We start from the raw sequence: 15575 nt of genomic DNA on the forward strand, positions 1-15575 counted from the left end.
AAAGCCTCACTGGGTTCTTTGGATCTTGGCTTACTTTCTTAGTGCTGCTCCATTTCTCCACAAAGAAAACTACATAAAGATACAATAATTCTAAAAAAATGGTATTATAAAGGATGTAAGTAGGATATGGCTATAAAACTATTCACACATGACAGCAAATTCACAGAAATGTTCACATCAGCATACATAGTGCTTTCTACTTTGAATGACTGGACAGTAATTCTGTTCTATCAAAAAGAAAGATATATTTAAAATAATTATGGAAGAACTACATTCTTGGCTGTAACCAAACAGCTGGATAGTAGTCTTTGAACAAGTTCAGTAAACAACTTCCCCCCCAAAGTATGAGACAAAAACTTTTAGTGCCATACAGATTTACAACAAATCTGTGCATTACTCAAAATCAGCACTATTTCAGAAGTAGAAGGTACTGATCCCCTTATTAGATTAGTTAAATAAAGAAAATTAGCATTCTTATCACAAACAGGAGCTTTACCAAAGACAAAGAAACAGGAAGGACTAATATGAAAGCAGCGATGTTCTTGTTGTTAAGCTATAAGCAGCAATTTCTTACCATCTACAGTCATCCAAATAACAGCAGAAAACATTGCAAAAACAAAATGGAAAGAAAATTGTGAAAACAGAATAGTAAATTGCTGACTGTTACTTGAAAATGGAGGCACCTATTACAGTCATGATAGCAATACCAAACCTATCTCCAGAGGAGTGCTACTAGAAACAAAGGGAATCTCCCACTTGAAACCTAATTTTAAAATCAACACTATTTAAACTCCTTATCAAAATAATTACTGGGAATAAGTCTATTCTGAATCATCTGGTCCAAAGCATTTTTGGAGTTTTTTGCTCATTAAGTTTAATGCTATTCTGAAATTTGTTGCCACGGGACTCAAATAATTTGCTCTCTGGGAAGTTTCTGGCTGCTGCACATAGGTGTCCTATGAGTAGCACCATGAGAGAAATGCAATGGTCTTTCTGTTTGGCTGGTTGTGAGATGAAAGAGAGGACATGGTGATGCACATTGACTTGTGCCTATATTGACAAGTTCACGCATCACAGATGATCTTGAACACATATTCAAAAAACTTCCTTCCATTCAGTTTCTAAAAGGATTTATTTTTGGAACCTTTTTGCACAATCACCAGCACATACTGCAAATACATATAAACCACTGAAAACCTATAAATCCAATAGGAGGTGAAAAGTGTCTTCCACCTCTGGAAGGGCTGTTTTATACTTCAAGATAGATTAGATAGATGATAGATACAGGCTTTGAATTCATCAGGAATTCCCAGGAGCACAGCTCCTGAACCTTTCTGAGGGTTCCCCCTCCTTCTCCCCATGTACCTATCTTGTCCATTGAATAGTAGGTGCAGCTGCGTAACAATCCCTGGATGAGCTCCACCACCTATTTTTCTACAAAATGACCCCTGAACAGATAGACAGACAGACTGACCATTGCTTATATGGCTGTTGCCTTAAGCAGTAGTCTCCAGCTTTCCAGACACAGGATCTAGCTGCTGCTAAGCAGCAGCATGGGATTATCAGAGCTGCTAGTTTGTGACATCACAGTCATATTTAATGAATTTGCGTGAGAGAAACAGAAGCAGCCAGAGTTATGACATTCCCAGTGCCAAGACTGTAGGCAGCAGACCAATAAAGTCAGGGAAGGAAACAATGGGCTGGATCCAACCAGCTATTCCACTGATAAAAAAAGGTGAAAGAGGTTTTTGGGTGATCCTTTGTTCACCCAAAAGTGTATACTGATGATCACAGAATCTGCATGGCAAAAGCATGTGGAATGGGGGCAGTAGTAAACAGGGGAATTGACCAAGATTAAGCAAATGTGCTCATGCTCTCTGTGTAGACACACTAACTGTTGGTCTTTCCAAAAAGCAGTAAAAATGACAGCTCTCTATATTTTTACATCCCAACAAGTGGAGCTCCATGACCCACTTGAGTGTGCTGATCCATGGATTGAGGAGTACTTTGTCAGACCATTGTGTGAAAAAAATGATACTAAATCGGAGGATTTTTTTCTATTTGTATAAGCTCTCATTCAAGCAGAAGCATGAAAATATGGACCCCAATTAGAAACAGCATTTATTAAAGTGTTTGCAGAACAGTGCTAGCAGCTGTTTCTGTTCCACTATTTTTTTTTTTTAGTAAATCAACATTACACAAATAAATATATCCATACTTGTTGGCAAAATTTATTCTTACTATACAGAACCTGCACTTCCATCATGAAGGGCTCTGTGTGAATAATCAGCCTATTTGGGTAGAAAGTACATACTGTTCTCTGTAGTGTCTAGAATGAAACCCCACAACTTATCTTCATTCACTATTAACTCACACACTGAAATCAGACAACACAAGAAATCTTCCTGTTACCAATAGTTTATTTGTGTGTGCCCACATCTGGGCAGGCATACACAGTTCTACAATTTTTATTCTAAGTCTTGAATGGGTCCTGATAGAGAAAGCAGTAAACAACTGACAAATCAGATAGAAGTTCTGAAAAATCCCATGTTGCATTTACCTTGATGTTCCTCCAGATCCATGTCAAGCTGCCGTATTCCTTCATTAAGATGGTTTATCTTTTCTTTGATATCGGTCAGCCTAAAACAATGCAAAAACTTGATGCAGAAAATGAAATATTTACAGCTTTTATTTGAGGGAAATATCAAAGATATATGCTTTAATGAATGTAACAGTACAGTTATATTTTAACTTATCTTTGCATTCAATACGTAGTTGATTTTGCACAGGGCTTTAACTGTACATTTTTAATTTTAGAGGGAAACTTGCCTATTTCATGTACTACCACATGGGTCCCCCTGCTGGTTCCTGAACTGTCTTACGATAGAACGTTTGATTGCTTCAATCAAAAAACAGTAAAGGGGCTGATGTGTCCTGAGCTAGAGGATCAGAGAACAACAACCATGGCATGAAATCAAAGTATCCTAGATCAGGGGTGTCGAAATCATTTGTTTTGAGGGCTGGATCTGACATAAATGAGACCTTGTTGGGCTGAGCCATGTTGGGCCAGGCCATATGCGTATCTATAAACTTTATAAAGGACACAGACAAATACAATTAATGATTTTTAAAAAAAAAACATAAAATAAAACATGCTTAAAACATTAGCACTCCTTGGTCTTAAAGGTGCTTTGTTTGTATCTCTCTAGTGGGATCCAGGGAACTGGGCAAAGGAAGCTCCTGCTCTTTCCTTCCTTCCCCAAGGGACCAGGAGGGGGAGGAGCCTCAGCCAATAGAAGGAAGAGAGGCTTGGCTCAATAGTTCTGCTGTGCAATTGAAAGAGTCTGGCAAAGCAAGCTCTGCCTCCCTCCCTCCTTCCCCAAGGGGATGAGCCTCAGCAATTTGAGAAAATACAGACTTTGCTCTGTAGCTCCTGTGTGATTGAGCAAGCCTTGCAAAACAAGCTGTGATGCAGAAGGAAGCAAGAGAAGGAAGCAAGAGAGAGGGAGAAGTAAGCAAATGACAGCTCGGGGGCCTGATAGGAGCCCTTTGAGGCACCTGGGCCGCATGTTTGACACCTCTGTCCTAGATGCGACACAAAATAAAATAAAATGAGAGACGCTATCCTCTCACACTGCAATGAGGCAGGTGCTCAGTTTTTAGAATTCATTTGATGAGCATGTTTTTTCCCTTTCCTAAGATCCCTCCCTTCCCTGGAATGAGTTGGATTGTTACACAGTGGCCCTGCAGGCCTGAGCAAGCTGTGGGAAAAGCCAGAGTAGATTGGATATGGCCTATTTTGGTAACATTGGTAATACTTTGTGGTTACTGGCATTTTAATAACACTACAAGTCAGATACTCCAAGGGCTTTTTTTTGTAGCAGGAACTCCTTTGCTATTAGGTCACATAGCCCTGATGTAGCCAGTCCTCCTGGAGCTTACAACAGGCCCTGTAAGCTCTTGGAGGACTGGCTACCTCATGGGTGTGTGGCCTAATATGCAAAGGAGTTCCTGCTATAAAAAAGCCCTGGATACTCCAATACCAATTGCATTGAACATACCATACATTCCAAAACAGCAGCTCTGCTTCTTCATGCATACTATTGCCACATATTAGTGATTAGTTATATGGCAGATTCTCTGGCATCCTGCATGTTCTGGGGATCTGCCCCTGAGGGCTTCAGTTGGCAGAAACCATAGCACATTTATTTGTTACACAGGCCATATTTATATATTTTTTGTTATTTATTTATTTATTTATTTCGATTTATATCCCGCCCTACCCCACCGAAGCGGGCTCAGGGCGGCTTACAACATAAAACTCTAACAATAAATCAGCTTAAAATACATTAATAGTTAATACAATAAAATACATAAAAACACATTTATCAATATACCACGCTACATCTTCCCTGAGTCAGTTCTTCAAGTATTCCAATGTTCAAATATGCTGATGTTCGTGAATTCAGATAATCAGGTATCGGTCAGTTATATGCCAGCCGGAAGAGCGTTGTTTTACAGGCCCTGCGGAACTGACCAAGATTCCGCAGGGCCCTCACCTCCTCCGGAAGCTGGTTCCACCAACAGGGAGCCGCAATCGAAAAGGCCCTGTCCCTAGTTGTTTTCAGACGGGCCTCCTTTGGCCCAGGGATTGTAAGGAGGTTCTGAGACCCCGATCTCAGCACTCTCTGGGGAACATGTGGGGAGAGACGGTCCCTAAGGTAGGCAGGTCCTAAACCATAAAGGGCTTTAAAGGTCATAACCAGCACCTTGTACCGAACTCGGTATGCTATTGGCAGCCAATGCAGTCCCCGAAGCCCTGGCTGAATGTGCTCCCTTCTAGGGAGCCTTAACAACAGCCGGGCGGCGGCGTTCTGCACTAGCTGTAGCTTCCGAGTTCGGCACAGGGGCAGCCCCATGTAGAGGGCATTGCAGTAGTCTAGCCTCGAGGAGACCGTTGTGTGGATCACTGTTGCCAGATCGTCGTTCTCCAGGAAAGGAGCCAACTGCCTTGCCCGCCTAAGGTGAAAAAATGCAGACTTGGCGGTGGCTGCTACCTGAGCCTCCATAGTTAAAGTAAGCTCCAGTAGCACCCGCAAGCTCCTGACCCTGTGTGCCGCTGTCAGAGGCACACCGTCAAGGGCTGGTAAGGGAATCTCCCTTCCCGGACCACGGCGACCCAAGCAAAGGACCTCTGTCTTCGCTGGATTTAGTTTCAATCCGCTCAGCCTGAGCCATCCAGCCACGGCTTGCAACGCCAGGTCCAGGTTTTCTGGGACACAGGCAGGCTGGCCGTCCATGAGTAGATAGAGCTGGGTGTCATCAGCATACTGGTGGCAAACCAGCCCATATCTCCGGGCGATCTGGGCAAGGGGGCGCATATAGGTGTTAAACAACATCGGGGAGAGAACTGCCCCCTGAGGCACCCCACAATCAAGCGGGCACCTCCGGGACAGTTCATTCCCAATTGCCACTCTTTGTCCCCGACCCTCGAGGAAAGAGGTCAGCCATTGTAAAGCCAACCCCTGAATCCCCATGTTATACATTTTGTTGGCCTGTAAGTTCTATGCTAATGTAAAGAGCTTCCCTGATCATCTCCTTCATTGCTATTTTCCCAAACTGCTCTTATCATCTATTAAATCAGGTAATTAAAGAAATCTTACTCTTGCTATCATTAAATACAACTCAGTGGCTCTAAAAAACTGAGCAAATGTTTTTAATAAGGAAATATGTTAATTCTTCACAGCCCTTTGTCTTTTAGGTTCCCACTGGAGCTCACTTTTGTGGTTCTTCAGGGCATTATTTAAATTTTATTTGTATTTTTAATAAAATAAATATAACACGTTGCACTATTTTAATATTTTACTCTTAATATTTTGGCAGTTAGTATGCCTGATATTTTGTCTAAAAGCCATTGCGTGGAATCGAGACTTTAACTGATGTTGTAACTTGAATTATTATACAAGCAAGTTCAGCGTTCAGATTTTGATCAATCTGCAGAGCAAGGGTCTAAGCGAACAATATGGAGAAACACTCACTGTCTCTCCATGCTTGCTATTTCTTGATTATCTTCTTTAACCTTTAAAAAAAGAGAAACAGTCATTTGTTAAATAAAAGCGGTGCTAAAAGAATGCTAGCTATCACAAACCTGTAAACATATTCATTCAGTTTTGTCAAGAATGGAGACTCAGCATTCACCTCTCCCATCATGCTGGCCCAGGAAATTTTGTATCATTATTCTGTTTGGCACCCAACAGCAGTTCTTTGCTTGGGGACCAAGGCAAGCCCCCTGAAGCAGTAGCAGTACCACAGGGGCTAAGCTTACTCCCCAGGTGTCTACCCCAACCCCAACCCCAACTCCCACCTGCAATCTGTTTGCTGGCATCTCAGCAACTTCCGAGGTAAGCACTCGGGCAAAAATAGCTCCAAGTTACACTATAGCTCCATTCTCCTCTCCTATTGCTTTCCCCCACAATTCCTGTTCTTCTGGCTTCTTAACATGAGGATACCATTCAGAAGTCTCTGCTCCAGAAAAACCTACTCATACAACCATATTAAAGCACATCTGCTTTGAGTCTGAAAAGACAGGGTAGGATATAATTGTTTTAAATCAATCTTATTGTTTGGGATTTAAAATTTGTACTTTGACAATGCAAACTACCCACCCTCCATCTTCATATGCTGCCTTGCACCATGATACAAACCACTGGAACTAAAAACAAAAACAGGAAGAGAAGTGGGGGCCACCAGGTTTACCTCAGTTAAGATCTCTGGCATAATGTCACTTCTTTTGCTCTGCTCTGTTCAGAATTAAGAACGTAGACCTATATTTTCATTTGTTAACCATGCTATAAAAGCCCGCATTGAAATAAATGGATCAGAGTAGCAGTAATTTCTCTACCTGTTTGAGTAATCTCTCTCTTTCCTCCTGGGGGGATCCCATACTTTTGTCCTCAGCAGTCATTTGATCCCGATGTTCTTCAAGACGATGAAGTTTTTCATATAGCTGCAATGCTTCCTGCTTAACCTGGGAGTGTACGATTTCCTGAAGAAGAAAGCAGTAGTTGGCAAATACAATTTCTACCATCACAAAAGAGCACATAAGTCTGGCATCTAAGCAGTACAGTTATTTAAATAATTTATATGAACCTGTTGCACTGATTGTTATATTACTATTTGTGCTAATTAAGAAAAAACAGACATGTGGTGGCCAAGAGGGGCTAAAGAGCCACTACTGGGGGACTGGGGCAAGGAAAATAGAGGGGTTCAAAAGGTACTAAGTTCCCCTTCCTTGACCAATAGCTATGGTCTATATTAACTCTAGTGAACCACTCTCAACTTCCCCTTTTCAGTTTGTTACCATTGCTACTGCACTCTTCTATGGCTATTTCAAAAATTCTAGCTGTCACACACAGTACTATAAGGAGGCATGATGACCAGGGAGAATGGTATTGGGAAGGCAGAAGCTAGTCTCCCAGGCACAGTAAGTGATTAACAATGCCCCAGAGCTATAAGGGAAACAGTAGAGGCAATATAACCAGCACTCAGGTGAGGCAACCCAGAATGTGAGCCAAATCCCATCGTACTTTTTACAAAGCAGTCACAGTTAAACTTAACTACACTTTCCACATTATATTTAAACTCAGCAAAATACTTCTTTCTGCTCATACTCTGGAGAGCTGCTGCCAGTCATTGGAGACAACATTTAGTTAGATGAATCAGTGGTCAGAGGTGGGCAGCTCTATATATTCATACGTACAGCTTCCAGGGCTTGTTCTTTTATATTCACTGCATCCACCTCTTGCTGTAAAGCACATAATTCCTAGATCAGGAAAATAAATTCAAAATATATAGTGAATAAAAATTTCCAGAGGCTAGATGACTTATATGCAGCTTACCCATAAAAAAATATCCAACATAAATACAGAACACATGTGAGATGTAACTCAGAGAGTTCCTATTTTGTGTATAATACAGAAGCCTCCAGACTGCATGAAAGTTACTCCTCTTCCATAGTAAAATAACCTACCTTATGTCTTCTGCTTTATAGAAGAAATGGAAATCAAGTACAGTATGGGGAGTAAGAACATTTTGTAAAGTGGCTAGAATATTGGGTTGAATGTGAAGGTACTTCAGATTGTACAATTCATACACATATCACTAATCTCCTGTTCCAGAAGGTTGGGGAATGCTTAGGAGTGGTTTTGAGATGGGGATGGAGGAAATCAGTGTCCCCATCATTTCTATAACTGGACGTTATCTGGCCACACAGTAGGATCTTTTGATTCACATCAAAGCATTTTATGATTAATAAATGTAGCACTGGCAACAGGCCAGTTAAATAAAAGTATTATTTTCCATAGGAGAGAGTTAATCACTTACTAAACTCTCCCACTGAAATCAAAGGGGTTGAACACTGGCAGGTTGGGGTCCACAGTACTGTCCACTTTCTGGTTTTATTGATGGAAGACCAGGTTTATGCTCCTTTTAGTTTAATCAGTTCTTAAAGTATGGTGGGATGAATCAACAATTCAGTTTCGTAAGAAAGATCACCTGCAAGAATTTTTCATTGGCCACTTTCATCTCCATATATTTTACTTGATCCTCTTCAGCCATGTTTTTGACGATGTCTTCTGCTGCCTCTTTTTCCTGCTGGATGTCATCTTCCACAGCCTGGATTAACTTTTCTTTGCTGCATGAATGCAGGCATTTTATAAATTAGATTCAGTCATGGTTATTACTCCCTCCTCCCCAGGTTTCTCATTAATTGTGGAAAGAAACCCCTCATACTAAGGGCAGTTAAAACCAGTTAAAGCAAAACAAATCAATAATGTGGACGTTTAAGAGTACAAAATACACACACACACTGGTTCAGTGGACTCAAAACCAGTACCGTATAAAGGATTAAATGAATCAAAAATTGACTCATGTTGGCATGTTTTACCTATTTGTATGCATGTGTGTACATCTATTTCCCCCCCTTTCTTTTATCTCTCCTTAATACTAATAAAGGTAACTGAATTGAATCAAAAATATTTGGAGCAATTCTAAACAGGTTTACTCAGGATTAAGTGTCATTTTATTCAGTGGAGCATATACACAGGAAAGTATCCTTAGGACAGAAGCCATTTTCTGGTATAGTGTTCAACCCTACAGCCTGTTCAGATTTTTACTCAGCTTTAAAGCCAGTTCACATGGGAGCCTGTCAACCAGCACCTATTTAAACAGAAGCCTTAGGCTGAATGCAGTTACTGTCAGTTTAGATAGCTGCTATAGGGTTGCCAAGTCCAATTAAAGAAAAATCTGGGGACTTTGGGGGTGGAGCCAGGAGACATGGGGGTGGAGCCAAAAACAAGGATGTGACAAGCATAATTGAACTCCAAGGGAGTTCTGGCCATCACATTTAAAGAGACAGCACACCTTTTAAAATGCCTTTCTTCCATAGGAAATAATTAAGGATAGGGGCACCATCTTTTGGGGCTCATAGAATTGGACCCTCTGGTCCAATCGTTTTGAAACTTGGGGGGTATTTTGGGGAGAGGCACTAGATGCTATACTGAAAATTTGGTGCCCCTACCTCAAAAAATAGCCCCCCCCAGAGCCCCCAATACCCACGGATCAATTTCCTATTATTCCCTATGGGAATCGTTCTCCATAGGGAATAATAGAGTGCCCAGTAGACATTTCCCTCCCCCCCCACGCTTTCTAAAGGGGGGGGGAGAGGGCCTCCAAACCAGGGAATCCCCTGCCCCCTCCCTCACACACACACACACATTTACCAGATCTTCTTCCGGAGAACTCTTGCTGTGGAAACGAAAGCAAAAGAAAGGGCGGGGCCGTTCTCCCAAGCCCTTCCTGCTTCCTCCCCAGCCTTAAAGGGGCAGAAGCAGCCCTTCCTGCTTCCTCCCCAGCCTTAAAGGGGCTCAGGAGCTCTGCAACATGAAGCCTACAGGTATGTTCTCCCCCCCCCTCCACCCCCCACCCCCGCCTCCAGAGTTTTGAAGAGCGGGAGATGAGGCTGTGAACCCAGAACTCTCCCGCCAGAGCGGGAGGGTTGGGAAGCCTAAGCTGCTACTAGGACAGAGAGGCCCCATGTTCAGTTCCTGCCACCACCTCCACCCACCTTCTCAGTATCATCAACCGTTTCAAGTTTGGGGGATAAGAGGAACAAGGAAGTTGTTGCACTTTCCTTTACTGTGATGTCCCAAGAGGAAAAGAAAGAGAGCGAATTCTACCCAAAAATTGTATAAAGGATCTGAATATACTGACTGAAACAAAAAGCATCTCACAGCACCACCCTAAGCCAAGTCACACCCTTTTACATTCACTAAAGTCAAGGGGCTTAGCAGGGTGTAACTAGGATTAGGATGGCATGGTTAATCAGGCAATCAAGCCAAACCAAATTTTAATTCTCTGGCTCCACCAAACCATAACTGGAAAATCAAGTTGAACTCAAACCAGAACAGAGTAATAAGACTGGAAAGGAAAGGTCCCCTGTGCAAGCACCAGTCGTTTCCAACTCTGGGGTGACAGAGTTTTCACAACGTTTTCACGGCAGACTTTTTACGGGGTGATTTGCAGTCTTTTAATAATAATAAATTTATTTTTATATCCCGCCCTCCCCCACCAAAGGCAGGCTCAGGGCGGCTAACATGACATGGTATGCACCATGATTACGGTAAAATCATACACTTTACACTTTCCCCCCAGCAAGCTGGGTACTCATTTTACCGACCTCACAAGGATGGAAGGCTGAGTCAACCTTGGGCCGGCTACCTGAATCCAGCTTCCATCGGAATCGAACTCAGGTCGTGAGCAGAGAGTTCAGATCACAGTACTTAAGTACTGCTGCTTTACCATTCTGCGCCACGGGGCCACTATTATATATAAGACTGAGACCAGAATTATTCTCTTATAAAAAACGAAGTCATGCTTAAATGGATATGTTTAAAATTAATACTGTAAATTCAAACAGCATAATCACATAAACCATCATTATGAAAGAAATGTTATACATTATTTGACCAGACTTTTGTACTTTGCCTTCTTCGAAGGTTGGGAAGCACCAGGGGGCTTTAAAGCTGAAAAACTGCTGCTTCAGAGGGAAAGCAGAGTACTGCAGAGTAGGGATATGCAACCCCCCCCCCTCACATTTTAAATGTAAAGGCTTTCAAGTGGTTACTTTTAACATGCACTTTCTGTGTGCTTGTGTATGCACAGATATACACATAGACATACTTTTTCCTCTGTGGTAAATACAGCCCACTTAAGTAACAGATGACTATGCTTGACTCTGAAGCTGGTAAAACTCGCTACTGAAAACTCTTTACAACAGATTTATTGGTCTTTCTCTCTTTTCATGTCATGAACATGTAGCCTAACCATATTCTAACATGTCCTGATTGGCTACAGGGCCTATTAAGTCTTACATGAACATAAAAAAATTGCTTGACCTAGTCAATCTTTTGCTAAAAGTGTCCTGAGGTGTTTTTTTTTTTTAAACCACCTGCTTGTTAATTGGGTGCAAAGGTTGAAGCCACACAAGTAACTTTGCACCATTCCTTCCTTGTCATTCACAGAAAAACATGCAAACAGGAATATGATATCGCAGAGAAAAACTATAAAGGTAAGATACTTTGTAAAGTGACAGCAGAACAATTTTCATATATATAATGAAACATCTTTTTTATAACCAATATCCTAGATAAATGTTATGTGTTTGAAAACATTTATGAATCTTGGAAAAGCCATGACTGATTTATACCATGTGAGCAGCCATACCTGGACCTTTGGAAAATGTGCATTTTTTAGATGTTTTCCTTCAGCTGAATCCTGCAAACTGTGCTTTTCATTATTTTTAATGAATGTAGAATTGAAAATGGAATGTCTGAGATCCACAATGTTTTATCTGTACGTTTTAATATAAAGATTGAGAACAGCTTTCACAAATAAATTTTACTGCAACATGCTTTTTAATTTGGTTATAACCAATGTATCTATTAACACAATTTGTTTGCTGTCTTCTTCTCTTTATCCTTGAGACTGATAAAGTTGCCTACCAATGAAGTTATGTAAATCTCATCATTGCAATGATGTATGCTCATGTCTTGTGTAATAAATAGTGCATGGTGACCCTGATCAGTGGCGCCATTTCATATTTCCTTAAGGATGGGAATAAGTTCCTTAGCAAGGTTGACAGGTTAGCTCTTGAGTATTAACAGAGATGAAACTGCAGAATAACAATAAAGAGAATGTATTGCATTATGATGTTTTCAAACATCATAATAATCACGGCAGAGTTATCAGCACAGAAGATTTTTTTCTGAAGTCTAGGTCACATGTGCCTTTGGAATACATAACTTGGATATAAACTATGCAGATTTATAATCACTATGTAGAACCAGTGAGGCCCTTCTGAGGAATAATCATATATGGTACTGAAAAAAGAAAGAGACAATATCCTCTCACCCTATACAGAGCCTCTGGTCCTGAACCAGTGACTAATACCAATTTATACATGAGCTTTTATGGAGATAGTAAACTTTTAAACCCTGGTCATGCAGAATGAAGTAATTTGCCACCCATTAATTTTAATGATTGATACTGTTTCACCTATTTTGATCATCAGCAGCATGGGTACTTTTTAGATAACTAGAACTTTTATAGATGCTTATCTGTAGACTTGTCAGTATTGGTGCTGTATTTTGTTATATTTTTCATTTCTGTTTGTTTGAGGTAATTAAAAATTAATAATATAGTTTTCAAAAATCTTTTTTCACTTCACAAAAATTTATCGAGTATCCTGGAAAGACACAGTCTTTCGCTGAAACTTCCTGTTTGGCATACTGATTGTGCTTGGAGGGAGGACCAGCCCATAGAGGTAGGGGAGAGAAACATATATACACAGTGCGGGGGAGGAGTAGGCCACAACTTTATTAATTACAGATTCCTCAGGTCTTGGAACAGTATAGGCTGGATACAGTGGGTGCAAATGACTGCCTGACTGCTGTCAGAAGCCCTCCCCAACCTGCCTGTTGGTGAACCCAAGGGAAGAGTGTTGATATTAGGGCTGGGAACAGCAGAATCTACTCTTTGTACCTATCCCCAGACCTCTGGGGGCAAAGTTAGTGGGTCAAATACAAAATTAGCTACCATGCACCCCATCCCCCAGGGGTCATGTTGCCTCCTGTCCCCCCCCCCCCCGCAAAAAACACCTGATGTTCCAGATTAAGGCTGTGAGCTAGATTTATGTGTGTAATAAAATGGTTGTCTTATCTCCTTCAATATATTGTACAAAAGAACTTTTAACTGCTTCCCAAGAGATCAGCTACTAAAAAAACGCCGTATTAGGTTAATACCTCATGATATCTGAAAGTTAGCAGATTTATTAGCTCAAAACTGCCTCAAGTCCCATTTAGGGGAGAGGGACTGGGATATAAATTTGACAAATAAAAACCAAGACACTAACTTAATCCATAATTATGAGCTGCCAGGTAGAGATGTACACATGCCGGATACATGTGTGCACAGGAATTCTGAACATGGTTTTCTTTCTAGCAGTTTCTCACCTGAAACTCTAAACTCTCCCAATTTAATAAGTAAACAACAGTTTGGGATGTTATGTTGGGAGCTGGTTGAAAAATTCCAACTTGCATTTACTGTTCTGTGTGTATACAGTTCCTCGGTAGATCATAGCTGTGTATATAATCACAACACTTGATGAAACTGTCTTCTGTAAGCTAATAGAAATTAGGCAGCTGTTTTGTGGCACTGTGGGATGAATACAGACAAGGGGGGAAATTCACAAAGCTAAACCTTGGGCCAGTCACTTTCAATCTAATATTCCTCACAGGATTGCTGTAAAGATGCATGAGGAAGGGAAACAAGACAGTGTAAACTGGCGTGAGCATTTTGGGAAACAGGTGAGACAAAATGTAACAAATAATAACATAGTTCACATTTCTCATAGTCCATTCTGTTTTGTGAATCCAGTGAAGTGACTAGGTTTGGCAACCAGGATTTTGATGCTTTTTGGGTCACAATTTGCCATGAACAAACCATGGGTAAGGGTTAGTTTTAGGATCCTCTTAATTATCATATTGAATGCTAACATTTCTTAATATTCCAGCGATAACATACCTCTAACATCCTAAATTTACAGATTTGGAAAATGAAACTGACTTGGCTCCCACTAATGGGTACTGTATTTTTTCTGCTCCTGGTCACTTCAGAGAGCGCTGTAAGTTTTATAATGAACTTTATCTATTTTTTCTAAAATGCTCACTATAAGCCCCCTACCAAAAATGTGATAATGTAAGTTGTTGTAACATGTATAAATTTAATTTCTGCCTATTTTATATGACACGGTATATTATATACCATTGTCTAAACCAGGGGTGGTCAAACTGTTGCTTGGGAGCCACATGCAGCTCTCGAAGCCCCAGCTGCCCTGTCAGCCAGCATGGGGAAGTCATTTGCCTCTTTAAAACCCTTTGCCAAGCCACTTGGTGTGGGGGGCTTGGAGAACGCATTTAAAATTACTTTCTTTCTACCTCTTCTTCCCACTCCCCATCTTTTTTCCCTCTCTCTCTTTCTCCCCTTCCTTCTCTTTCTTTCTTTCTTTCTTTCTTTCTTTCTTGTTTCCAGTTGAGGAAGCTAGAGAATGTTTGCTGAAATATATCACTTTCAAGAGATTTTTCAGGAAACAAATAGTTCTGGTTATCTAGTAGTTCAGTTTATTACCATCAAACATGAGTTAAAAACTGGAATAAATAAATAAAGCTCAAGGTTGCTTTTATTCTTGCCTATATATATATATATATATATATATATATATATATATATATATATATATATATATATATATATATATATATATATATGGAATAATATAATTGCACAGTTAATTGGACAGGGGCGTGGTTGGAGTTGTGGGAGCTGGTGGGTCAAAGTGTGTTCAGCCATGTTCATGTCTTATGGCTCTCAAACATCTAACGTTCATTTTATGTGGCTCTTACATTAAGCAAACTTGGCCACCTTTGCTCTAAACCACAGTGCCTGAGAAAGCACTGTAGTGGGATTAATTCTTTTATGGACCTTCTTAATTTCATGAAAGAATTCCTTAATCTTGGCTTCAACTGGGCGCAGTCATATATGATCCTTCTTTTCATTGTGGGTAAAGCGGTGGGATTAAATAAACTCTTAAATCTCTTCAATCTTATGACTGTGTGCTAGAATCTGAATATACAATCCTGATTGATTCAGGGATTTAAAATGGCTAAAATCAATATTTTGGAACAGAAAATAGTTTAGCCCTATTTGACATTTGAATTCTGACACTTCGTATAAAAAATAGTGGAACTTTCTCATCTAGCCTGAACAACAGAGAACCAGTACATTGTAGTGGTCAGACTATGACTGAGAAGGCCAGGCTCATATGCCACATGAATCTTATTCTGTCAGTCAAACCTAACTCAGAGTGCTGTTAGATAAAATGGAGAAGAGGACCACACATGCTGCCCTAAGCACCTGGTAGGAAGAGAGACACTGAAAATGAAGGTGAACTTCTTTCACAC

At 40.6% G+C, this 15575-nt stretch overlaps 1 protein-coding gene and 1 long non-coding RNA gene across 2 annotated transcripts in view; one reads left to right on the forward strand and one right to left on the reverse strand.

Annotated features, from left to right (window-relative positions):
- The window catches only part of IFT74 (intraflagellar transport 74), a 52298-nt gene that overhangs the window by 21758 nt on the left and 14965 nt on the right, over positions 1-15575 (reverse strand). Inside the window, exons 8-12 of the mRNA XM_060237189.1 lie at positions 8554-8692; positions 7760-7822; positions 6902-7045; positions 6039-6079; positions 2561-2640 (exon numbers count right to left, since the gene is read on the reverse strand). Of these exons, the coding sequence (XP_060093172.1) occupies positions 2561-2640; positions 6039-6079; positions 6902-7045; positions 7760-7822; positions 8554-8692 (467 nt within the window). The remainder of the gene's footprint in view (positions 1-2560; positions 2641-6038; positions 6080-6901; positions 7046-7759; positions 7823-8553; positions 8693-15575) is intronic.
- LOC132569948 (uncharacterized) lies at positions 11581-14236 on the forward strand. Its single transcript, XR_009555299.1, has 3 exons — positions 11581-11626; positions 13993-14063; positions 14162-14236. It is a non-coding gene; the product is annotated as an uncharacterized LOC132569948 (long non-coding RNA).

This window comes from Heteronotia binoei, chromosome 4 (assembly GCF_032191835.1).
Source record: "Heteronotia binoei isolate CCM8104 ecotype False Entrance Well chromosome 4, APGP_CSIRO_Hbin_v1, whole genome shotgun sequence".
NCBI lineage: Eukaryota > Metazoa > Chordata > Lepidosauria > Squamata > Gekkonidae > Heteronotia > Heteronotia binoei.